Source organism: Phaseolus vulgaris, chromosome 7 (assembly GCF_051622355.1).
Source record: "Phaseolus vulgaris cultivar YP4 chromosome 7, ASM5162235v1, whole genome shotgun sequence".
Taxonomy (NCBI): Eukaryota; Viridiplantae; Streptophyta; class Magnoliopsida; order Fabales; family Fabaceae; genus Phaseolus; species Phaseolus vulgaris.
Genome location: NC_143504.1, coordinates 58,046,087 through 58,072,708, shown reverse-complemented (window position 1 = coordinate 58,072,708; position 26,622 = coordinate 58,046,087). Strand labels below are relative to the sequence as shown.

The 26,622-nt window shown below is 31.1% G+C and overlaps 3 protein-coding genes and 1 non-coding gene across 19 annotated transcripts; 2 read left to right on the top strand and 2 right to left on the bottom strand.

The window, feature by feature from the left end:
- Positions 1-1,465: 1,465 nt before the first annotated feature.
- SDG38 (SET domain protein 38) lies at positions 1,466-7,284 on the top strand. 14 transcript variants are annotated; one of them, XM_068638137.2, is made up of 7 exons: positions 1,466-1,842; positions 4,374-4,429; positions 4,976-5,102; positions 5,434-5,503; positions 5,595-5,774; positions 6,054-6,125; positions 6,696-7,284. In XM_068638137.2, exons 1-7 carry the CDS (start codon positions 1,534-1,536, stop codon positions 6,812-6,814), a joined length of 933 nt encoding a protein of 310 aa, XP_068494238.1. In that variant the 5' UTR covers positions 1,466-1,533; the 3' UTR covers positions 6,815-7,284. The 14 variants fall into 14 exon arrangements, 12 of the variants coding, with proteins under 12 accessions (XP_068494238.1, XP_090161397.1, XP_090161398.1 ...); XR_011084251.2 differs by having other exon boundaries at positions 1,487-1,842; positions 5,938-6,125; XR_016523437.1 differs by having other exon boundaries at positions 1,487-1,842; positions 5,606-5,774; positions 6,696-7,260.
- Positions 7,285-9,970: 2,686 nt separating this feature from the next.
- Positions 9,971-10,042, bottom strand: TRNAG-UCC (transfer RNA glycine (anticodon UCC)). Its single transcript has one exon. It is a non-coding gene; the product is annotated as a tRNA-Gly (tRNA).
- Positions 10,043-11,267: 1,225 nt separating this feature from the next.
- Positions 11,268-15,980, top strand: MS2 (Jojoba acyl CoA reductase-related male sterility protein). Its single transcript, XM_068638136.1, has 9 exons — positions 11,268-11,859; positions 12,335-12,438; positions 12,727-12,926; positions 13,009-13,109; positions 13,206-13,416; positions 14,002-14,163; positions 14,461-14,542; positions 14,789-15,186; positions 15,636-15,980. Exons 1-9 carry the CDS (start codon positions 11,460-11,462, stop codon positions 15,802-15,804), a joined length of 1,827 nt encoding a protein of 608 aa, XP_068494237.1. The 5' UTR covers positions 11,268-11,459; the 3' UTR covers positions 15,805-15,980.
- Positions 15,981-18,952: 2,972 nt separating this feature from the next.
- On the bottom strand, positions 18,953-25,953 carry LOC137830671 (serine/threonine-protein phosphatase PP2A catalytic subunit). Of its 3 annotated transcripts, XM_068638135.2 has the most exons (11): positions 25,613-25,953; positions 24,269-24,325; positions 23,846-23,929; positions 23,455-23,526; positions 22,560-22,631; positions 22,290-22,330; positions 20,779-20,845; positions 19,944-20,135; positions 19,734-19,823; positions 19,534-19,641; positions 18,953-19,429 (listed from the first exon to the last, which is right to left on the bottom strand). In XM_068638135.2, exons 1-11 carry the CDS (start codon positions 25,706-25,708, stop codon positions 19,364-19,366), a joined length of 945 nt encoding a protein of 314 aa, XP_068494236.1. In that variant the 5' UTR covers positions 25,709-25,953; the 3' UTR covers positions 18,953-19,363. The 3 variants fall into 3 exon arrangements, with proteins under 3 accessions (XP_068494236.1, XP_090160601.1, XP_090160602.1); XM_090304475.1 differs by lacking the exons at positions 23,846-23,929; positions 24,269-24,325; positions 25,613-25,953 and adding an exon at positions 23,605-23,750; XM_090304476.1 differs by lacking the exons at positions 22,290-22,330; positions 22,560-22,631; positions 23,455-23,526; ... (1 more) ...; positions 24,269-24,325; positions 25,613-25,953 and adding an exon at positions 21,933-21,972 and having other exon boundaries at positions 20,779-21,836.
- Between the last annotated feature and the right edge of the window lie 669 nt (positions 25,954-26,622).

Here is a 26,622-nt window from a genome sequence, read left to right as displayed (position 1 = left end):
AAAAAGCAATTATAACATTAAAGATGATAGACATTTTAAATATTATGATGCACTACGAGAAAGAAAATCATCAAAATAGAAATCAATTTTTAGAAACCAAAATAATTAGTTGCAATAGTAACTAAATTAGAGACCATTTTAGAAACTAAAACAAAAATTGGTTTCTAAATTAGTTTCTATTATTTTCTATTATGGTTAAATAGTTTTTAAATTGGTATCTAATTAGCAACAAATGTTTTATCTAATTATTTTGATCTCTAAAAATTGGTTTCTATTTCATGATTTTCTTGTAGTGAGTTATAAGTATCACAAATTACAAATTTTAAAAAAATTGACATCTTTAACATTAATAATGTTTAATATTTTAATTATTTCAGAAATTTTGGTCTAAAAAAAGGATTGTTGTTTGGATCATTTGTTGTCATACTTTATCTATACACAATGGCGTTTCACAATTTTATTTTGCATAAGACTGAATACATTCATTCATTTATTTGAATAATTAAGGTAAATTGATATGGTGAATAATATCTTCATGTTGATAGTGAAAGAATAAGTGAATTTTCTTTTACATATAATAAAACATGAAAAATTGAGTTGCCATATTTTAAGATAATATTTGGACATAATAACAAATCAAAATGTGGAGTACTTATCAAAGTAGTTATAATGCGATTCTCTTTTGGTGCGTCACGTGTCCTACGTGTACAATGTCACGATTATTTGTTAAAAAAGTGACACGTGTTAAAAATTTCCTTAATATTTTTTTCTAAAAAACGTAATAATGACACGTGTAAATATTTATCTTGGAAGTAGCCTTTATTTGTAGTATAGATAGATTATTGTTTTTTATTCTTAATGAATAAGTTAATAATATTATTTTGATTAATAATAATCTTATAATTTGATTTAATGTGACTACTATTGTCTAATTTAGTGTTACTACTATATGAATTAATGTTAGATTTTACATCTAATCAATTATGCCTAGTTTATTATCTAATTCATTTGGATTAATGAATAACAAATCAAAGAGTTAACTAAAAACATAATCTATAGATCTTAACATCTATACTTAATTAATATAAGAAGATGATCATATTATCAATTAAGTGATTTTGAATATAATATATTATTATTGTAAGAATTTAAATAATATATTACCTATTTATGTAGGTTTAGAACATTTTTTCTCTCTGATCAATTATGTATTTAACATAATCAGTTATATAGATTATTTTGTAACTTGATTATGATTAATTATAATCAATTAAATTAATATAAATTTATCTATAAAGTAGTACAAGAATTACATGAAAAAATGTTCAATATCTTTTATAACCTTTTCAAATCATTATTAAAGTAAAAAATATAACAAAAATACGAAAAACACAAATATGTATTTTTTTAAATTATATTAAATTTATTAAAAATTTAATAAATATTATTTTTAACTAAACACTTCGAACAGTGAAAAAGTGAAGAAGTGAAGAATAGAGTGTGAGAATTTGAAGAGCATCAGAAGAATAAGAAATGGCAGTGACTTCTTCATTCTCACGTCGCTTCTTCGTAAAACCGTTTCCCTTTTTCTCCTTCAATTTCTCATTCTCCACCGCTTCGTCGGCGCCGCCGCCGATCCGAGTTGCGCTCACCGACTCTGTGGGCCGCGCCGTCTTCGCCACGCGCCCCATCGCCGCCGCCGACCTCATCCACACCGCCAGCCCCGCCGTTTGCCACCCCTACTCCGCCCGAGCCGCCTGCTACTACTGTCTCGCCGCGCTCCCACACTCCCAACCTCTCCGCGCGCCCTTTTGCAGCCAACACTGCCACCAACGATCCAAGGTTCCTTGTTTCTCGTCTTTTCACATTTTATGCACACGCATTATGCGCTAACTCTCCTTGGATATTATATTATAGGTATTGTAAGTAACATTCTTAATCAGAGGAGTTTTGCCTCGTTAATATGCTATACCAATTAATGAAGAACTTATTAGGCAGAATTTTATTTCGTAGATTATAGAATGTGTTATTCTCTAATACTATCATGAACAATTTTGATGAATATTTAGCACCAATTGATATTTGAATATTTGGAAATGCGTTTAGTTAAAAAATTGAACATTTTTTAAGCTATTTTTAAAATTTAAAGTAATTGAGTAAACAATGGGTTGAAATGAAAGTTAAAAGTGAATTAAAAGGTAACTTTTCGCATTTCCATCTTCCATCGTCATGCATGAGTTGAGTTTCATCTCATTTTATAGGATAACACTAAGGATTTGTTAGGTATAGCACATTGAGAGAGAGAGTGTGTGTGCCAAGAAGAGAAATAATTTTGTCAGTTTGATTTGAGAAGAGAATGAGCATTTATTTTATAAATGATGGGAGTCATTCTTATTTCTTACCTATGTGAATATATTTTTGTACATTTTATTAAATTAATTATGTTATACTACTTTCAAAATACTTCTTTTCTATTTCTCATGTATTTCTACTCTGCCAAATAATTAAATATCCATTTTTTCTCAACTTATTTCTTTTATATTTCGATTCTTTCTATTTCTTTACTCAGAACCGAGTGCATCATTAATGTTGTTTATTGGGTAGATTATAAAGGAGAAGCTCCAATTCTGATTAGAGAGCATCATCGTGGTCATCTTCTTCATATTGTACTTTCTCCAAAATCTGGATGCCCTGAATAATGGAGAGGTCTTCTAGAAAGGGTCTGTTTACATAGGTTGTTCTATGGGTCAAAACATCATTTAGGCTTCTAGACTATTTGACAGTTGTGAGACATATAAAACATCCTTTAATTCGATGTATTATTGTAACATTATATTCTCAGATCCGCATATAGGTATACTATTACTATCACTATTTGTAATTGAAATGAGTTGTTCTTTATTCATTTTAACATATAAATTGAAAAACATAGGAAACAGAGTGATTTGTTACTTTTGAATCAAGAATCCTAACATCCTAACACTCGTGTTCAACTGTATTGACTGAATTCTTACCTCTCATGAACCAGGCACACAAATTAGAGGACTTACTCATTGATTCAATCATTGTTCTCAAACAATTTAGTTCCTCCTTGTAGGCTTTCATATCAAGATTTGGTTGAGGATGACTACTGGGTTGATTTGTTTCTTCGTGTTCTGAGGTAGTATTGTCTGCCCATTTTTGTTATCTTGCAGACCTTAAAATGACACACATCCAAGTCATGATCAATGAATTTTCATTATCCCAAATCTCACAATTAAGGTCATTTGACCCTGGTCCTCTACCATTGATGTGGTTTGATCTTGACCGTCCTTTTAGAATCCTCCAAATGTATTAGCTCTACTGCAAATAGTTATGGCCATCAAACTGGTAAGAACCTACCACATTTGGAAGATCATTAGGACCTATAGGAGTAAATTTCGCCTCGACCATTGAAAGAAAAAAAAAAACCATTCCTGTTGTCTTACTAGTGTCTTCAAGGGTAGTGGCAAGGACGGCCAACAACAGTGAAAACAAAGCCCCCAAGATTGGGAGCTCTGATATGAACTTGAATAATGAAAGAGAAAAAAATAAATATATTATAATTATAGTGATGATCCTTACATTCTTAACTCCTCTATTTGTAATGATATGAACTTGAATAATGAAAGAGAAAAAAATAAATATATTATAATTATAGTGATGATCCTTACATTCTTAACTCCTCTATTTGTAACAATCGCATTCTTTCTTGTGTAAAAAGAAATAAAATATGCTGAAATGAATGTGTAGACTCTAGGGATATTTTTCTTAATTAATTTAGGGATATTAGGATGTTTTTATCCCAGTAATCTCCTATTTACAACTTCCAATGACATCTCACACTGTCATGTGTTATTAAATTGGTATAGGAAATTGATGGAAGAACCAACGTGATTTGATAGAAACATTTTGAGGAATAAGAGCCAAGTTTTTTATACTTAAGGGAACTATATTGGAACCAAAAAAATAAGTTGGGCTGCAGGTATGCTTTAGTTTCTTTAGGTTTAGTCGTAGCTCTTTTAGCTCTTTATTACTGTTGCAAAATTCTTATAGCAGTTCTACACTGCCAAAAAATGTTATTTAGTTAGCTACATGGGCCAATTTAACTTTTATACACTTGTCACTTGTAACTTGTAAGGGCTAACTTATTGTAAGGTCTTGTACACTCACAATTAATATCTTTGTGCTTATATGCCATAAGTATTTTTTAAACTGACAGTTCTCTCATGTGTTGCATGATCAACAAATAACCTGTGTTTTAAAATGCAATGTAGGAGTTTTGCAGTGAACAAATTTAAGTTTTTGCTTCTTTGCAGATGTGTGCTTATTTTTAGATTTTTTATGTTATTTAGGGATATTACGATGTTGAGATGAAAGCAAATTGGGTGGCTTTTGATGACTATTGTGGGTATGAGATTTTCTTCTCTAGCATAAGATTTTTGACATCTTCAATTGTGACGAGTTTCAACAAAACATCTCATGTGGTTAAAGATTTATACATAATTTTGTATTCAGTGATTTTGGAACTAATTTTTCTCTTTTGATTTTCTTAGTAAGCCTATTAGGTTCTATGCACTACAATTTTTCAACCCTCGCAAAAAAAGTTGTATATGTTCATCCTTTCTTAACCTTATTGAATGTGGTTAGAGATATGATTTGATTATGGTCAATAAAGAGATGTGATAGGGAAATATCTTACCAATTTATATTCATTATAAATATAAATAACCATGTGTGTACATCACACATAGAATTCATTATATTCTTTCTCGACTTCTCTATCCTCCATGGCTTGTTTTGTCACTAATCCTCTCAACAAATGCTTTTATCAGCTGTTGATAAATTTTTGAAACACTTTTGGTGCTTGTTAAAACTTAACACCTTAGCTTATCATTTAGTATTTTACTGTACCTAAAATATATATAAGTGACAATTTCCTGATCTTTTCTCAAAGGACTCGTGGTTTGAAGTATCCCTTTCTGGTAAAGCGATTGGCTTGCATGGTCATATCAGGAGATGCCAGAAGTGACACTCTTGACATACTCCAGCCTACCAATTTTACGCCTGAGATGGTATCAGAGGTGAGACATATAGAAGTTTAGGATAATGACTACAATATTCAGATATTGGTTATTTTAGATAGCAGGTTCCTTCTAAAAGCAATGATAACCTGATTCTGAAAGTCAATTATTTTTTTGTGAAAATTTGAGTGATAGATAGACAACATCTTTTCATAATTATTCTCTTTTTCAGTTGTTCCTTTCTAGCACAGCTTTCTGCTATAAGTGGTCACTTTTCATATAAATTATTCATTATAGCAAGAGGAAATAATTATTGTTGTTTAAATTGGAATCTGATTTGGCATAAGTTTTTTTCTGCTGTGATCTGTTTATGCATAGCATCATTTTTCAGATGGAAGAGGAGTTTGTCTTGCTAAGGAATGCCTTCATGGAGACACTTATTGGAGATGATCATATTGCTTGTATCCTTCTTTTGTCAGGAACATTTTGTACAAAGTACAGCACATACATAAGATATATAGGTTGAGAGACTATTTTTCTTAACATTTAAAGTTTTAACTAAGCAATGGTACATTAACGTTTTGGCTCGAATTCGAATCAATGCATTTCGCATTGAGTTGGCCGTGGGACTGTATGAAGATCTTCTTTCATTAGCTGTTGCATCTGTGGAAGCTGAGGCTGCTGTTGGAAATGCTGTCTATATACTTCCCTCCTTCTACAATCATGATTGTGGTGAGTACAGTTTTATATTTCCCTCAATTTCTAGTTTTCATACATGTACGACTTTTCACTTTTCCCATATTTGATTGCTTGATCAAGATTTCCAACTGGATCAGATCCTTTAAATAAACAAGAAAAAGTTCACTTCTAACAAATATGTGCATTCCATGTTTAGGAGAAGTTGTTACTAAAAAGTGACAAACATGCCTGCACACACAGTGTTGACCTCCTAGACCGTAAATCTTGTTTTTCACCTTGAGAAAGGGGCAATCTAAGTCAATTTGTTTACAGATCCTAATGCACACATCATATGGATAGATAATGCTCATGCAAAATTGAAGGCACTCCGTGACATTGATGAAGGTTTGTCCGGATATACTTTATTTAACTGAATGTCTTTTCTCTTGTAATTCTGTAGGTTGCAAGTACTGTGTTTGATGATTTTAGAAAAAAATGTGCTCATGGGGTTTTTCTGACAGTAGTTGGCAATCTCCAATCAACACAATCCATTGTCAAATAATTTCTTTTATGCCATCAATCAGTGGTAGAAAACTTTAGGAGAAATCATCAAATAAAGACTTTGCTCTGAGTGGTTGTATAAGGTTTGTTTGATTGATAGGACCCATGTTATTGACTGATTCATGTATAAGTAGTTTATTATTCTGATATAAAATGTGATCATTCTTAGAAAAATTAGTTCCATTTTTGTCATTCTTGGTGGTCCATCGAAATTTATGTATCATTCATAATCATCTCCCATACCATAAGTAAATAAAATATGGAATTTAATTAGGTCAAAGAAAGTGTTAAGAATTCATATTATTATTAGAATAAAAAATATTGGTCTCCTTGGAAAATAGAACTTAGTACTCCCCACTTATGTGAAATATTTTTACTGATATTGGTCTACAATTCTTTTTTGATAAACTGCAGGTGAAGAACTCAGAATCTGCTATATTGATGCCAGCCTGGACCGCGATGCCCGAAGAGAGCTACTGTTTCGAGGTTTTGGTTTTCAATGCAACTGTAGTCGGTGCTTACATGGCGATTAGTTATTTTTCTCCTGGATTTCGCAATATGTAGTGGTTGTGTTCTGACTTTGCAAAATTCCCCAAGTATATGAGGTGCAATTTTTGGGAGAGAAGGGTACTAAGGATTTTCATTTTCGATTTATGGATTTGAGTTAGGCATATTCCATTCTGCTTCCTGGATTAGTGAAGTCAGAAGACTGAAAAAATTCTCCAGAAATCACATTTGTCATTTTACAGTATGTTTTGTTTAGAAGTTAGGACTTACACCAAACTCGTACAAATCTGGAAAGATGAAGCTATATGAAGCTTCTTTGCCCATGAACGTGGGAAAGTTGATGCAAGTGTTTTAAATCCATTGCAAAATCAAACACACTATCTATCAGTCCTTGTCGAAATTTTAGTGGAGTATTCCATAACCTGCTGCAGAAGCCTTGTCCACTGTGGAATTGCTCAATAATATAGATTTGTGCAGATGAAGTTAGTTTATTTTTTCACTTTACCAATAGCAGAGCAAGAATTTTGTGTGCCGGTTTTACCTATCATAACAAAGTATACAGATTAAATAAAGAAGAGTGAGCAAAACAGTTCTTAACCCCTTTCTCAGTCATACCCTTTTTTTAGCTAAATTCTATGAGTTACACTACTGAACTGAGATCTTACCAAATGAAAAGTATAACCCATATATTTTGTGAGACTTGCATAAATTTCAGTTAATAAGATAAAATTTATCAAAAAAAAGTGCATTCTCCTTGTGGGATTTTTGACCATACTGTCAAATTTTAAAATAATTCATGTTGGCTACTCTCACTTTTCTAACTTTGCTGCCCAAGCTCTAACCATGTTGCCCCTTTAGGGTTCAAACTCATAATACACCTCGAACAATTACTAAGCTAACTCTTTTGCTTCGTATATGTCAAATTATTTATATATACTATCTTAGGGACCTTATAACTAGTAAATATCAGTTAGTTAAAGTTTGTTACAAACTAATTGAGAGCAAGGATACGCTGTGGAGAGAAATATAATTGTGTTCATAGTGAATTTTATCATGGTGGATATAGATTGAAGTTCATTAATGTTCAATCAAATCATGTTATCTTCAGTGTGTGGTCTTATATCTCTTTCATGCTTTCTTTCTACGAAATCTGTTTTATGTTATTGATATATTGTTTGTGTAGTATATGATTATGCAGTGAACTTCTATGTGTTATTACACAACATTATGCTTATCAAAATACTAGATTTGAAAGGAAATACGCAGACTAACATGCTATGAAGTGTGCCACTTTTAGTGCAAGGATTAATTTAGAAACTTTTCTACTGGTTATTGTCTTAGTAATTGTTATCAGTAAGTTAGAATCATTTTGTTTATATCTTATTTAAAAAATGTAGAATGAAATATAGAGAATGTTGCCTGGTTATTAAATATAAACTACTAGTCTATATTAGTAGACATTGTATGTATTTACTACTCCACTACATATACAAGGGTGGACATGAGGTGTTTCTTTTGTTCTTAGTCTACACTTGTGGTGGTTATTCCTTCATGAAATCAAGATCAACATGTATATGGCTGGTGTTTGTTGTCACTTGATGCTCTTGTAGTTAAAAAAAAAATATAGATTTAAACATTGTGAAAAATTTGTTTAATATTGTTCTTACTTTTATTGCAATTATGCTTTTTCTTGATAGGTTTTGTGCTTATAATTTTACTAGCTCCTCATTAACCATTGTGCAGCTATTTATCTTCCTGTTATAGAATTCATTCACTGAGATCGTATAACCTATAAGAAAAGGAAGGACCACTATAATATTTTAATGTATAAATGTGAATTTAGGTTACATCTGAACCACTATAGAGTGTCATACATTGCATACTTTTTTTTAATGAATCTGTAGATTGTACAACAAAAATGTTGTATTGTACAACTTCTCCATTGTAATAAAAGTGTTATATTCTGAGTTCCTTCTTCCTTTTCTTGGTGAGACATTGGTGAAACATATGAAAGAGTGTGCTCCTTGTATCAAAATTTCCAAATATACAACTTCAAAATGTTAACTTAGTTTTAATTGTTCTAACATACAAAATGGAAAATCATCAACCATGAGTTGTGCTAATTCATGATAATTTTCCTTCATGATTATGTAATGATGTACCATCTGAGATTGGTAGACAGAGGTACAATGCTTCACGTGATGGAAAATTGTAGTAATCTTGGTCCTAAATGGAAAGAAATTAAACATACCATAAACATTGTGGTAAAACTCATTTGACTTGGTAGACATGCAAAAGGCATCACATAAAATAGCATGCTGCTAACAAAGAAACCTTGTGCATTGATGATTGTAAAGGTTCCACTTTCTTCTTTTTTTCTACTTTAGATTGTTAATCAAACTTGTTAGACTCTTACTTCTCTTTATATTTTTGCTATCTTTCTTAATTCCAATTCCTTTAGATGTGAAAGGTTTCTCAAAGCAAGTCTCACATGTGGTATAATGAGTATCATGTGATTGTTGTTCAATTAAATTCCAACCACAATTCCTTTGGTGTGGAAGACTTTTCAACATACTTTGTAGTTTCACATGTGGAATTCTCATGTGGGATAATGTGATTCTCGTTCAATTAGATCAAATAATACATTGTTAGAAGAAGTATGTGTCACATTCCAGTTGGTTCTTCACCAACTTTTTTGACAAATTCATACACTCTCTGACAAATTCATACATTAGTAAGGCACCACACAATATTGTTAGAAGAATTGTGTTACCATTCTTTTTGGTTCCTTCCCAACTTCTTTGACAAATTTGTACATTAGTAAGGCATCACACAATATGACAGTAGCTCCTTTTGACCTTTGCAAATATTTATACTAAAATTGTAATTATGTTTTAATTTGACACCATTATTGTCATATTTTTGTCATATATGTGCATTCAATGTATATGTGTGGTAATGAAAAATAAAAATCATAATTATGATCAATTTTCTATCTAACATTTTTTATCAAATGTGAAAACATTTTTTAATAGCATAAAGAAATAAGTACGTTATTAATCAAAATGATACCCACCTATATAAAATAGATATTTCAGTGATACCCACCTATATAAAATAGATATTTCAGTGTGCTAAAATATTTGTAATTCAAAAACTAATATTGCAGAAAAATTATTAAATGCGTTTGCCGGGAGTCGAACCCGGGTCTATTGCTTGGAAGGCAATTATCCTAACCGTTGGACTACAAACGCTTTTGATAAATTTTAATATATTATTTTGTATATGTCTAAATATATTGTAGTTCTAATAATAAAGTATTAAATGCACTTCTTGCCTTACAATTCTGTGATTATGAAAATATAGTAATGCTAAGGTATCGTTTGGTAAAAGGAAATAGTGTAGAAAAGGATGAAAGATTACAAATTTGGTAATTATAAAACATATTAAAAAAAATGGTACCTCTTATGTCTCATTAAAAGCATTTTTCCAAATGGCATGTCAAAATTTTCTTAACTTTTATGTAATTATTTTACTTCAGCTTACATATTCTCCATTGATTTTCTTGAACTGGACAGATACAATTTTCAGATATCCAATGTGCATAATAAGAATGTAACACATTTGATATCTATTATACACTTAAAGCTTCCATATTTTGTTTGCATAAGATTTTTTTTGTTTACCCATTTAAAGCTTCAAAAAAAAATTGTGAATTTGATACTTTACTATTTCAATTGTGTAATTTTAATTCATCCATTAGTATTCAATATTTAATTGCATTGTCACATTAACATTTTTTAATTAAATACTTAATGTTTAGTTAAAAGATGAATCAAAACCACACACCTAAGAGATCAAATTATGTACCACATAATGCAAAAATAAAAAAGTTTGAATATTTAGTGTATGATCCAACATGATATATGTAAAAAAAACCAGAAAAAGGAAAAGAAGACAAAATATGGTAACTATAACTAACATCTTTATTGTAGTTTATGATATAGGAAAAAAATAGTTTGAAAAGTCTTTAAATTATATACCACTCTTCATGTGATATATATAATAAAGGATAAATTTATAATTAAATGATATAGAAAAATATTAAAAGTTGTATAAAAATTGAAGTTTTGAATGTATCATTACCTTTATTGTTTTGGTGAGTAGATCCAAGTTTCATCTGAAGTGAACAACCAGTGTCTCACACACTCACTCACACCCTTTCTTCTCCTATACTTTCTAGAAAAGGATAGATCATAGAAACCACCACTTACCAAAAAGTGTAAATTCTAACATGTGAAAGAAAGAGTGCTTCCTTCATCTAAGCTTTAGGTGCCTTCATGTGATGTGAGGTGTGACAATGAGGCAAAAAGAGAGTTTTTCATGAGATATACTCTCACATTTCACAAAAGCAATATTATAAGTACCTAACTCTCATCTCCTTCATCCTTAAATCCACCCTACCCTTCTTTTCCATGCATTCATTGTGCACCAAACCAAACCAACCAAACCCTTCTCTTATCTTATAGACTTGAGTTTGTTTACTAGCTTTTCTTTTTGGTTCATCAACAAATTAGCTAAGCTTTCAAGTTAACCAATTTTAACTGCACTGCATTGAGATATCACTGCCCTTTTTTCTCTACACTTTGTTTCTCATTTTCCCTGCTAATCATGGTGGCCTTGTCCATAGGATATTCTTATTCCTCAAGTTTACTCAGTAAACTCATTGGAGTGCCACAAAAGAGTAATGTTGTGAACTCTTCAAGGAGGAAAACAAATGTTGTGTACTGCCAGGGGGGAGGGAATGTGATCAAGTCCTCAGGCTTGTCTTCTGTGCTGACAGAAAGATCATCATTGGTTGGCACAGATAATGCAGCAACAACTCTAATGGAGGCAGGGAGCTTGGTCTTGTCACAAAATGGGAAAACTCAGGCAGAGATTGCAGTGAAGGATTTGGTGCCTTATGGTGGACCAACAACATTGATAGGCTTGGAAGATGGAACAGGAATTGTCAAATTTCTGAGAGGGAAAAAGTTTTTCATTACTGGTGCAACTGGTTTTCTAGCCAAAGGTATATCTGTCAAATATAATCATGTGAAAATAATATCACAAGAAATCATTTAATAAAAATCAATTTTAAAGACAAAAAATAATTAGTTGTTATATTAACTAAATTAAATACTATTTTAGAGACTAAAAAGATTATTGATTTTTAGATTAGTTTCTATTATTGATAAATAGTTTCTAAATTGACATCTAATTAGTTACCGAAGTTTTTACTACCAAATTTAAAATCTAAATAATTGGTAGCTAGAAGCTTGATAGCTAATTAGATACTAATTTAGAAAATATTTATCAATAATGGAAACTAATTTAGAAACTAATAATATTTTTAGCCTCTAAAAAAGTATTTAATTTAGTCAATATAGTAACTAATTGTTTTTAATTTTTAAAATTAATTTCTATTGAATAATTTTTTTTAGAGTCCTCTGTGGTTTAATTGGTTTGACTGTGATTTATAGTGACATTTGTTTGCTTTAATTCAGTTTTCATTGAGAAGATTCTAAGGACAGAACCAGATGTGGGAAAAATGTACCTTCTGATCAAGGCAGATAATAAGCAAGCTGCTATGGATAGATTGCAAAATGAAGTACGGTTATTACAAATTCAGAGTCTATTTGGTCTGAGAAAAGAAAAACTATTCACATATAATCACAAAAAGGCATTTTAATTCGCTTTGTTTCAAGATCAGTACATGAAATAGTAGTTACACTATTTGGTGTTTTCTCTGTTTCTACATGATTCTTTGGAAATATAGAACATGCTGAAAATAAGATCACTACCCTTTTTTCTCTAGACTTTGTTTCTTCAGCTTGCATTTGTCAAAGTACATGGCTTCATTTGTTAATCTCATTGAAATTTTGTTGGTGTGGTTTAGATCATAAACACAGACCTTTTCAGATGCCTTCAACAAGTCCATGGAAAATCATACCAAGCCTTTATGTTGAGCAAGCTAGTTCCTGTTGTGGGCAATATTTGTGAACACAATCTTGGACTAGATGAAGATATATCGAATGTTATTGAAGAGGAGGTAGATGTCATTGTAAATTCTGCAGCTAATACAACATTTGATGAAAGGTTGGTCTCTATAACTCTCCAAAAGCTTCTGCACCAATAATGAGTTCTTTGTCTAATCATTTGACTATTGTGATGTGATCAGATATGACACTGCTATCAACATAAACACCTTAGGGCCATGCCGTCTCATGAACATTGCCAAAAAGTGCAAGAACCTTAGGCTATTTCTTCATGTTTCAACAGGTAAAAATACAAGAAAGAGCTTAAAAATCTAATGCATGTGCTGTGTATGATTTACAAGTATACCAATATGACAAAATTCTTTGTTGTAATGTATAGCTTATGTCAATGGACAAAGGCAAGGTAGGATAATGGAAAGACCCTTTAGCATTGGAGAGTGCATAGCAAAAGAAAAGTTTATATCTGAAATTTCACCAAAATACCTTCCCACATTGGACATCGAAGGAGAGATAAATCTGGTTTCAAATTACAAAGGGGACATTGAAGACAGCTTACTAGCTCAGAAGATGAAGGAGATTGGTCTAGAGAGGTATTCAGTGTCCTTACGAAGGTTTTAAATTCAGGTTCTGGTCTCATTGCAATCATAGATACTACAAAAAGTTACAAATAAGTGTCACTAATGCAACCTTTGAGGATCGGACACGCCTCTTAAATGGTGTGTCCTTGTTATATACACATATGGACACTAGCATACTAGTAAGACACGTATTGGGAAATTGTCAAATTTAAAAAATATTTGTTGGGTTTTTTATTATTCTATCACGGTTCTAACATAATTTTAAAAAATAGAAATACATTAATTTTTTAAAAATTTAAAGTTATTGTATAAACTTTTATTATGTTTATAAAAATAAGAAATAAATCCTTTTGAAGCACATGCTTGTGTTCTACATTTCAAAGATTATACATATCTTTTACATTTTAAAGATTATACGTATCTCTATATCTATTACAACTTTTATGTCTTCAATTACTCATTATTTATGTTTGCAATTTTCATCTTTTTGTAATAAGATAAAGAAAAACAGTAGAAACAGAGAGGTTCACCCTCCTATTTAGATTTTGATCTTAAAATTCATAATCTAGTTTGATTGTTGAGTTATCTCCCACACAGGGCCAGAAGATATGGGTGGCAGGATACTTATGTGTTCACAAAGGCTATGGGAGAAATGATGATTGACAAATTGAGAGGAGATATTCCAGTTGTTATAATGAGACCAAGTGTCATTGAGAGCACTTTCAGTGAACCATTTCCTGGGTGGATGGAAGGAAATAGGTGAGTTCTCACCTATTGCATAAAAGAACTTGTGACCATTTTTTTAGGCTTAAAAATAAAGTGATTTTAAGATAGAAGAAAGTAATTTTCCTTTAGAGACTTTTCAGAAGTTACTGTTTTATAACTTCTCAAAAGAATCTAAAATCTGATCTCTTTCTTCAAATTCTAATTTTTTTAAATGCTTACCAAATACTTTCAACAACATGTTCAAAAGTGACTCTTCTAAGAAGCAGAATATGAACAAACTGTACTCCAAATTTGTCTGACACAACTAAAGCTTTTTCTTTCAACTACCAGGATGATGGATCCAATAGTTCTCTGCTATGGGAAAGGTCAGCTAACAGGTTTCTTGGTAGATCCAAATGGAGTACTAGATGTGGTAAGAAACATTGAAGAATTAAGTTGTTTCACATGATCCATTATCTGAAAAGTAAAAGAGAATTAAACAATTCTTAAACTGAATTTTTTTAATAATACTTTTATCAATGATGGCATATTATTGTTGTTACTTAAGGTTAGTGATACCTAATATAAAAAATTTATATAAAAAAAAAACTGCATAGAGTAATTAATAATTCACAATTCTCACACTAAATAAACAGTGTTTCATTTGCTCTCATCATAGGTCCCAGCTGACATGGTTGTGAATGCAACCTTAGCAGCAATGGCAAGGCATGGTGTGAGCCAAAAGTCAGATCTTAATGTGTACCAAATTGCTTCATCAGTGGTGAACCCCCTAGTCTTCCAAGACCTGGCAAAGCTTCTATATGAACATTACAGTTCCTCACCATGGATTGACTCAAAGGGTAGGCCAATTCAAGTTCCATTGATGAAGTTGTTTAGTTCCACAGAAGAATTCTCTGGTCACCTGTGGAGAGATGCAATTCAGAAAAGAGGCCTCACAGCTATGGCCTCCTCAAAGGGAAAGATGTCTCAAAAACTTGAAAACATGTGCAGAAAGTCAGTGGAGCAAGCAAATTACTTGGCCAACATTTATGAACCATACACATTTTATGGTGGAAGGTTAGATACTCATTTAATTTCACACTCTTCAACTAGTAAGCAGAACTAGTGGTTTTCAGCAAGAAAAAAAAACCTTCAATTTTCATGTACTTCAATTTCTAAAGATTTTGACACTCTTACCCATATAGAATTCACAGTTGACATCACTTTTAAAGTGCTTAAAAAAGTAGATTCTCATGAACAATCTAAAGAGTTTTTACAGTCTCATCTAATTTGTGTATGATAAGTTTATTGACTTTCTACAATGACCATTTCAAAAGTTTTAGACCAGTGATGTCTAATTCATTGACAATGTAAAACTATTATTCAAGTCAAGAATCTTACATACATAATAGTTTATGATTACATGATAATGCAAAAAAGTTCATACTTAATGCATTTAAATTACAATACATAGCTATATAAAAAGTTTATAAGTTACTGATTTTAAACCATAAACTGTGATGCAGGTTTGATAACAGTAACACACAAAGATTGATGGAAAGTATGTCTGAAGAAGAAAAGAGGAAGTTTGGGTTTGATGTAAAGAGCATTGATTGGAAAGACTATATAACCAATGTCCATATACCTGGTTTAAGGAGACATGTGATGAAGGGAAGAGGAATGAGTAGCCACTAACTTACAAATTGTGCCATGTAATCACTACTTTTATGCTGGAACAAACTGTATTAAAATATGTGCATTTCTTTGGTTCCTTCAACCCTTTAGGGTGTTGCAGCAACTACAACAAGGACATGCTTCATCATTTATACTGTAATTTAATAATAAGAATAATCAAATTTCTTAATTGATTACTCCTCAGTTTCGCTTATTTCTCTAAATAAAACTCAAATTAATCCCTTTTTTTTTATATAAAGTTTTTTTCATGTTACGCATTACTATACAATTTGACATCTTAACTTTGACATTTTAACTCTGCTGACACCTCAAGTAATAACAATCATCTACTATCACATGAAAAAAATATTATTAAAAAATAATAATACAATAATAACTATGAGGAGACTAGACCAAAATTCATGTATTAACAAAAAAGATATATAAATGGCTCTCCTTGTTGGTTGATAGAAGAGTCACACCAAAATTAGTCTCTAGACATCGTATCAACTTTTGATTTTCTCTATCAAACTTCATCATCCTTTGAAAGTTCCTTCATTGAATCTTTGGTATATACCAATGTGTCCTAGTATAATTGATCCTTTGATACTTTGAAAGATATGATTCTACTTAAGGGATCTTATCAAAACACTTATCATTGGTTGATAAGTACCTTTTTAATACCAGTATGAACACTCATTATCGATGTCACAGAGTTATTATGTCAGAGTAATTCTTAGCTAACAATAGGACACATTCATGCAAGAATAGAAGTAAAAGATTTTCTTTGTTGAACCTTCTTGTTAATTAATGACATACATTGTTATTGGTACAACATCTTTGAACTGCCATTCACATACAGTAGAACAAGATTATCTTGCCATTAATGTATAATTGTTTGGGAACACCTTGACAATAAACATGTAACACCCTAATATATCAAGATTACATTATGACAAAACTTTTGAGAACTAATCAAATGATTAATCAACTAATAAAAGTTTAAAGTTGATATAGATGTGTATACCATCAAGATACATAAAAGTCTATTAAAATAGTATAAATAAGTGATCATTCAAGATATGTTGTTCATTTATTCATTCATTATATATTTATTATCACATTTATTTTTCATCTGACCGGATCGTCGAAATATTTTCACAAACACACCTATATTAGTGAAAGTCTTAAAAGAGAGTATCAAACTAATGAAATATTTCAAGTTAAGTACTTGAAGAAGACATCTCAACTCTTTAGAGCTTTTACATATTTTTACAAGATTTGTCTTAAAATTTATAAGAACGAGATGTGTTTATAAGTTTTTACAAGATACATATTTTCAACTTTAATGTAAGAGAAATAAAATCAATAAACACAGTTAAGAAGAAGGTTATTTTGGTATAATATATAATGTTAGTATTAAAATATAGACAACAAAATAATATATATGTGTAAATAAACAAATACTTTTTAATGTTGTCTTATAAAAATATAATGATGAAGAATATTATTCAAATCCATTATAATTTTGATAATAATATACACGTTGATTAAGAATAGATATGAATATGAATAATATTTAATTTTTTAAATAAAATACAGTGATGACGACTTAGATATATATATATATATGTATTTGTCTCGTTGTTATTATTATTATTATTATTATTATTATTATTATTATTATTATTATTATTATATATATATATATATATATATCAAAACACTCACACCTAAACAATTTGTTTTAATACACAATTCTTCTTTATTTCTCAACTATTCGACCGCATCGCAATTTATTGTACATTATTTTTCTTTGTCTCAAACAATATATTAATTCCAAGAAATATAAACTTTATCAATTTAAATTATTTCTAGGACATGGAAAGACATGGAAATGTTTGACTTTTAATTTTGAAAGTGTTCAAATTGAATATACCTTAGTTTATTAAGTAACTTAAAAAACATCTTTTTTTTTATTGGTTTCATTTCATTTAAAGAACATTTATTTTGTTGTACAAATTTTCATTCTCTCTCACTGTTTCAACTCATTTTACTCCAATCTCAAAGATACTTTTCTTCTCAATATTTACAAAAATAGTAAATGTTGTAACTATCATAAAATTTCAATTATGTGTAATTATTATTATTTTCTATCATTTATGCAGATATTTTTTGACACTCTTCTAAAATTTATGTAATTTTTTTTTTAATATTTGACATTTAAAAAATGTACATCCTTTTGACATTGATTCCTTTGTATTATCATTTTTTTTTGCTATGATTTTTATCTAGTTTAAAAAGATTATATATTTAATATTTGATACAATATAAAAATAAGTACTAACGTAGTACGTGATTTTGACTAGAATAAGACACAAATTTGATACTTATATAAACGGAAACGAGAATAGGAATATGAATTTAACCATTAGAAATAAAGAAAAGTATACTTAAAAAATTTAGACATTAAACTATTGTAATCCCTTCACCAACACATAATTTCATATTTGCGTAAATATGAAATCCCCCACTCTCCAAACAAATCCAACACATCCATGGGGAAATGAATATCTATTGTTTTTGCTATCTCAAAATAATCATCCATTCTTTCATGTTCGAATAAGGAGAAAATACTACATACATATTTAAAAAATTCATGCTCAATATTGTTACTTAATAAGAAGCAGGTCTTATTAAGCTATAAAACGGAAAGACAAGTTGAAAGACAAAACTCCTTCGTCCAAAAGCAATTTCTCAGACCCTAGTAAAATAATTCCATAGCCAAAAACCTGTTTAAACGCTCATTGTTTTCTCAATTAGTTCCGTAAGCTACACAAAATTCTTTGAATTCGAGCCAGAGAAAAAACGTACTGCAAATTCTGCTGTTTGTGCTTCCAAAAGAAAAATCAAACAAGATAAAAAAATGTTTTTTTTAAATTACACAGACCGCAAAAGAACGTAGGATAGGCAGGTTCTGATTATCAAGGATCAGAAATTAAATCTGCACTAGATACTAACGAAAGGTTGAAGTTGGCAGATGATGATGATACAAACAATGCATCGAAGGCAATAGGCAAACGTTCACGATAAGCTTTTTTAATGGCTATTTCAGGCCAAATCATAAACAACGATAAGCTCTATGTAATGAGATTTGACATAATTAGTATGAACAAAACTGAATCACTATCATCATGCAGCTTTAACTGAAAATTGATAGAACAAAGCAAAACAAATCATCAACAGATATAGAATCCCTTGCTACTAAAGAGGGAAACACAAACAAAAAATATCCACATTTCACCGGAATAATACATTCTGACACGGCCATCATCTAGGAGATTTCTCCAATAGGATGTCCAGCAAGTTCTTGTGCGTCACAAAAAACTGGAATTTTACCTGCCTATTTTACATCAAAGCAGTATTGGGCAGTCACCAAATATGTTTGGAGTGCGTACCCATAGATTAAGTGCTTACAGCAATCTCATCGATGAGGATGAGGATGAACAAACTACCTGCAATTTGTCCATAATGAGTTGCAACTATGACACTGGTACGATATGCAGAAGCAGCAGCAACATCATAGAAAGTAATCAGGCGTTCTACGGGTAACATCGGGCTCTCCTCTTCTGGGAGCAGGGTCAAACTGCAAGAACATTTCAAATTTAGGCCCAGTGATTCAGCACAGATGAAAATATTTATCATGCAGTATTGAAGCAAATTTATGTTAAACAAGAGAGGAAGGGAAACCTGGATAAATGTGTGGCCTTTGGAATCGTCAACCTCCAAAATGGAAGCCATGTTCCCACATCGGTAACAGTAGTTAGGCGCGCTAAAAATGGTAACCACCTTCTGTTCCTGTTTTAACAAAACAATGGACGTCTAAACTTCACTCATTTAATTCCAAAGGCAACTGACAATAAAGATTATTCCATGAGAAGGTCAATTACATGAGCCCAGTTAAATCCATCCATAACCAGCTGATGAGCTCTAGCAATTAACTTAAGCTTGTTTGTGTGATTAAATTGTTCGGATATATCCTGAAAGAGAATGTGAATTTAAATTAGAAAATAAATTACAGTAGCCACTCTCTCAATGGTTAAAAACTAAAACTAACATATCCAACAAGGTATAGAATCGAGAAATTATATCTTTAGTACCTGGCCAAAAGTATATCCTGCACCTCGAGGAGAAATCCCCCAGCCACACCTATCATCAGGGTCAGACCACAACAGATCACACATTGGCCCTTCATGAGGAACTTCTTGAACACGATCAAAGTTCCTTATGTTATCAAGAGTCTCAATTGAAGGTGAAAGCCCACCATGCAAACAGAATATTTCAGATTCAACCTGGAAGGGGCCATATTAAATTTGAAGCCGAATGATCAAAACCCATAACTGTGACCTTCAACTACCAATTTTCTACCATTATGGCAAGAAGACAATCATTAAAATGAAAATGAATGGCAATTGAAAAAAGTTTCTAATTACAAGCTAACAGAACAAACTTGAGCATTTAAATTCACAAACACAGAAATCCAATGTAGTTTCATGACCATCGTCTTTTGCTTAAAAGGCCAGAGATCACCTTTAAAAGGAAGAAATTTCAAAAAATTAACTAATTTGGAAATATAATCAAGTACAAACCTTCTCTATGCTTTGCACAACTTTGTGAATTTGTTAGAATTGTCGATATCATGTCTTAGTACAGTACCACACTCATCCCTCCAACATTCTACTTTCTCAATAGAATATGTAAATTTTAAAAGTTAGTTTAAAATTTGATTAAATGGGTACACTGCTCTATGATAAAGGGTTCCTCCAACCTTCTAACAATTGACCAAACAAGGGGAAATGTTGATAATTTTGCTTAATCTAAGACAAAGAATATATTTTAAATTTACATGATAACTGATATGTAGTTTATTCTCAAAATTGATTATCCTTTCCACAAGTTAAAATCACAAATAAGGAAAAATATATATGTACTAACCAATGCAGTCAATGGAAAGAAATCAAAAAGGTCTGTGAAGGTCTTCCAAACATTAGCATTACCATACCTGCAAAAAAAATCATATGAACTATTATTATGCATTTAAAGGAAACATGTTATTAGATAAATCTGTAAGATAACATTTTATTATCAATTCATACATTTCCTCATAAAAATGAGCCGTAAGTAGAATTAAATCCAGATCAACTCAAGTTGAATCTCAATCTAAATCCAGTCAATGTTGTTAAATGGCATGGCAGATTTCTTGCCAACTGCCACAGACGGCATTGAAGGGTGGCTCACTATGGCAGTATCATAGGGTGCAATGATGTATTTAAATGGAATATTTTGGCCTTCATTGATAACACTGAATCCAAATTGTTCAAATTTATTAGGGGTGTTAGACATGACATTAAGATTAATAATCCTAATATATTTCAATCATTTTTTATCAAACCACATATATTACCTCGTTACAGTTCACACTCATAGATGCATATGTTACCTTCACCATATGTTTGGATAGGAAATGAGAATAGGGAAGAAAATTTTAAAATTTAATTTTTCTTGTTTGGTTGAAGAGAAAGTAAAGAGAAAGTTGAGTTCAACAAACAAAAATGTCAAATTTTCTCTCTAATTCAAATTTCAAAATTTTCTTCCTCATTTTCCTTTATTTCATCTCATCCAAATGAAAATTCAATCCCAAATCTCTAAAGTCTTAAAACCTTCATTGTAAATATACTTCACTTTCTTTTTAAAAAAAAATACACCATGAGATGTACCAGAACCAGCATAAAAAAATCTACTTTACACAAAGGAAGTAACATGACAAAGGATATCTTTAAAACCAAAAAATTCCTAATGGCTGTTTCCATTTATATATTTAATAATACTAAAAATAGAAACACAAAATGAGAGCAAGAGTCATGAAAGAAAGATTTGCAGAGTTAACATCATATGCAGCCTCAATCCTCCCTCAAACAACAGCATTCAGATATTCAATTAAATTAGTTTTTACCAGATGCCAACTGGACAGACAAACTGATTGGTCGTCTGGTCTGCAAAAATTGGATCCCAAAAATTATTCTAATAGCTTATTATAATTTTTCTTACTTTCAATTTAGACAAATCTTTTAGAACCATATATTCTTTACCCATGTTAACAAGAACAAGACATTCTACACCAGCAAGAGTGGGATCTGGAATTAAATGGTTGTATAGTGTTAAATCTCTGGAACAGCTCAGACAATAACTCCAATTTAGTGTGTAAAGAAACTTGCAAATAAAATTGCAGGAGACAAATGCAAAAGATTTCCCAAACATCCTATATAGTACATACCTAAAGTTTTTAACATAAGTTCATGAAAACAACATAGTCTACATTAACGATTAAAAAATGTCTAACTGAAACAGATGCAAAATTATAAATATATATATATATATATTGCCCTTAAAAAAGAAGTATCCCCTTCCCACCAAATTGAACTCTAAATGGAGGTGTTGAAACTCACTTTCTGAGGCACTCATCGTAAAAGCCATATACTTGAGTGATCTGTGCAAAAAAAAAAGGATAAGAAAGGAACTATTAGCTCAATAACTAATACATCTGTCTTAAAATCAAAGCCACCAACACATTATGAAACTAAAAAACCTTCCAGGACAAGTTAATTTTTGTAGCGTTAAAGAATACAAGCTACACAGTAACTCCATAAAAACATCAGAAAAGGACCTCAGAAAACATAATATATAACTTTGAATGGAAGAAGATTATGAATGCATACCTGACGACTTTCATGATTTCCTCTAAGAATAGTAATTCGCTGAGGATATCGCACTTTCAGTGACACAAGAAGCTGGAGAGAATAATTAATCAGTACCTCTAACATACAATACAACAATAAGAAGCAAAGATACCAAGACATGTTAAAATAAATAAACATGCAGCAAACTTCACCATTATTGTTATCCAAGAGACAATCCAAGCATAAATAATATCCAGAAAAAAAAAATTACAATCTTTTAGATGGAGTCATGTAAATAAACATGTTGACATTAAAGGAAAGGAATTAACTTTAACTGATGATTAAAATCTAGTACGATTAGATATTACAACCATTAATGATCTCAAATAAAAAATGCCAATTCAAAAGCAGAAATAAAATATACAACCATATGTTCAAATATACTAATAACAGATTTGAGATTTCATCAGAATATTACTTTCTTAAACCCCCAACAGTACCCAAAAATCTCAGCAATACCTCCACCTAATATAGTGCACACTTATTTATAACATTTATTTATCAATTGCAAGCCTTCTAAATCTGACTTTGTTGAAAAGGCACTAATAATATTGTATAGTGCAAATTCTAATTATATTTCCTCCTTATTATGTCATAAGTAAATTTGAAACTTGAAAGGACCTACTTGCCATTTAGGGATAATCCAATATTCTATTTCACCCTAATAGCAAGAAGCAACTTGAATGCATACCCATACTTTCATTGATCTCACAAGCCAAAAAATGTGAAAACATAACATGCAGACTTCCAGAGAGGTTTTTTGTTCCTTTTTTCCAATTGGGGTGAATAGGAGTGGGGACAAACAACTAAATCACAAAGCAACAACTATTAATAGGTACAGAATAATCAACAATGTCATCTTCAATGTACTTACTGTTACAGTTTCGACTGAATAATAACCCCGGTCCACGTAATCACCCATAAACAAGTAATTAGTATCTGGAAACTGTAAAGAGAACAAAAATTCTTAGATTCCATATATTAAAAGTCAGCAAGGTATAATATAAAAAACAGAAACATAAACCTTATCACAAAAAGGTTCATTTTGCACCAGTGACACATGTTAGTAAACTTTAACGTGGTAATATTAGGGTTGAAGTGAATTCAAGTAGTTTCCTGGTTATACAATCTACTCCGCGATACCTCTGAAGCACTTCAATCTTCAAAAGCCTTTTCTTGGGCAGGTCTCAATTAGTTAGTTAAGACATTCCCCAGCTGAAACAGAGAGTTGAATACAAAAGGAAACTAATAGTCAGAACTGATACCTTCCCTCCAATTCGAAATAGTTCTGCAAGATCATGAAACTGCCCATGAATATCACCACAAATTGTCACGGGGCTTTTCACAGGCTGTAATACAATAGAGAGAGAAATCAATGCTTTCTTTCTTCAAAAGAAGAAAAAACATGCAAATAGAAGTTGCATATAAATAGTGAGATGTATAGGCACCCGAAAAAGTCATAAAGCTCGAGAATTTACAAAAAAAAAATATAGACTAAATTACTTCTTCCTGCTACAAATGAACCCAGAAAAAAGTAACAGGCAATAAAAGCAATAATATCAGACAATGAACCCAACTAAGGGGGGAGCGTAAAACAAATGATGTCCAAAAGGCAACAACTCATTTCTACAAAGGATTACTTATATTGACAGATAACACAAGAAATAAAAAGGAAGAAATGATTGCACCTGGACATTACTTTCATCCATCAAAATCTCCTTAGCCTTCTCACATAAAGCTCTTACCTACAGAAGAAATAAATAAGAGCCATGATTGTGTCGTTAAAATAGTCCACGAAAAGAAAGAAATAAAAATAAATATCAGCATATATTTTTAGGAAAAATAAGCATCAGGAAGCAAATAAGTCACAAAAGAAGCAATGGAAGTTATTCATTTTCCCATTTAAGTCAATTTACATTTTTTAAGATACAAACTTTGAGAGACAAGATCTTTTTTGCAGGGCAAAACAAAAACAATACTGGTTTATCCAGAAAAGTAGCAAAGAATGAAATTATTATATAAAGTAGACGAGAACACAGAGGTAGCAGTGTTGCGCTTCAATGTACATGTTTAGTGAGAAAACCCACAGATGTTCATAAGACTGTCAGCCATGATGCCAACAAAGCTGTGACAACCTTACGCACATAACTCCTACTAAGTTATCACAATGCTATATAATATACAAGAAACAAAATTACTTCATCTCACCAAATACATTAAAAACGCTCTGTGGGAATTCGGATCCCAGTGTCAAATACCCTTCAAAAGACAAACAGCTAGGGCACAACGATCCCAAAATTTTGGGACAAAGGTCAGATGAAAGAAACATCACCCTTACAAAGTGAAGAGGATGTGCTTTCCAGCCACCCTATAACACGATCGCAAGGGACACGCCTAAAATAGGCTGTTTGGTTCGCATCAGTTTAAACGATACTCTCATCAAATTCCCACATCCAAAGTAGAAGCTATTCCATATAGCTTCTGATTTTCACCGTTTTCTGCCCGACACTCCCAGGCAAGCCCTGCAGTTTGAAATAGATACAGTCCTAAACTACATTTTCCAAATATCAAACATGCCAAACGAGAAACGTCTCATGACAACCTATTCCTAAATCCTAACCTAACGAAGCAATTCGTAACATCCACATACCATAACCAACCAACCAACAATAATTAAAACTTCCTTCAAAAACCACGAAATTGATCACTTAATTTCCCTATCCAACTCCCCGACTACATCCATCTCCAATCATGACTACAGGAAACTACACTCAAAATTGCCGAAAATGAAAATCGGTTCCTCTTTCTTTATCCGAACGATTTCCATTTCTATAAAAAAAAAAAAAGTTCATCTCCGCAAATCACGTAAGAGCGATTTCCATCTCGATCCTACCAATTCGTCCATTCTCGGAGATTCCAAAAGCTTAAAAAGAGAGCGAAACAAATTAACCAGCGAACAAATTCAAATCTAGGCAAACAGTGAATTCCGCATCGAAACGAAACGGATCGTGTCGAACGAAGGGAAAACAAACCTGGAGCTCGGATAGCGGCTTGCATTGCATGAGCTGCGAGATCTGCTCGTCGAGATCTAAGTTGGATTCCGTCGATGGCAACGAATTGGCGCCCATGTCGGTGCAATATTGGATTAGGGGAAATGGAAACCCTAACCCTAACGGAGAAAGTGATTTGGTTTTCTCCGGTGTGGGGAGAGAGCAGAGTGAGAGGAGTGAGTTAAAATAATGGAGTGTGGTGTAATGGCGGTTGATTTGCTCAGTAAAACGCTCTTTTTGTTTCTTTCTTTCTTATTTTGGTTTTTTCTTCCCTTTCGGCGTTCTCCAATTCGCAGTTTATCATCATTGCATGCTGTTTGAACGAGACCGCATTAATTTTATTTCTTTAAAATAGAAACGTTCAGGAGTTTAATTATTAATTTTATTTTTGCAAATATAGAGACAATTCATTTCAAGTGTTTAATCATTAATTTCACTTAAAAAATTTGAGATAATTAATTATTAGAGTTTAGTAATTCCTTTATTTTAAAAAAATAATTAAAGACAATTAATTTTAAGACATTAATAATTCTGCACAACTAGGTAACTTATTTTTATTTTTATAGTATATATTTATATCTATTGTTTTAAGTTTTTAGTTCCTACTTCATGAGGAAACAATTTTAGAATATTAAACTTATCTATTTTATATAGTAAAGAGTAACAAGTATTTGTCAAATATAATTTACTACTATTTTAATACATGTATTTCTTAAAAAATATTTTTAGAATAAAATAAATTTTCAGTACATGCTTTATACAATATATTCTCTAATATTTATTTATTTATTTTCTTACCTACACCAATAATTGAAAATATGTTTTATTGATAGTGTAACTATTTATTCAATTCTCAAGAGTAATGAATTTTTCTCTTGTTTAAAATGTAAAGAGTGTTCCTATAGTTTTTTTATTCCTATTCTAAAAGTAACATTTATTCCAATAAATATAATAAAAATATATATTTATGACTTTGTTGGTTGATTATCATT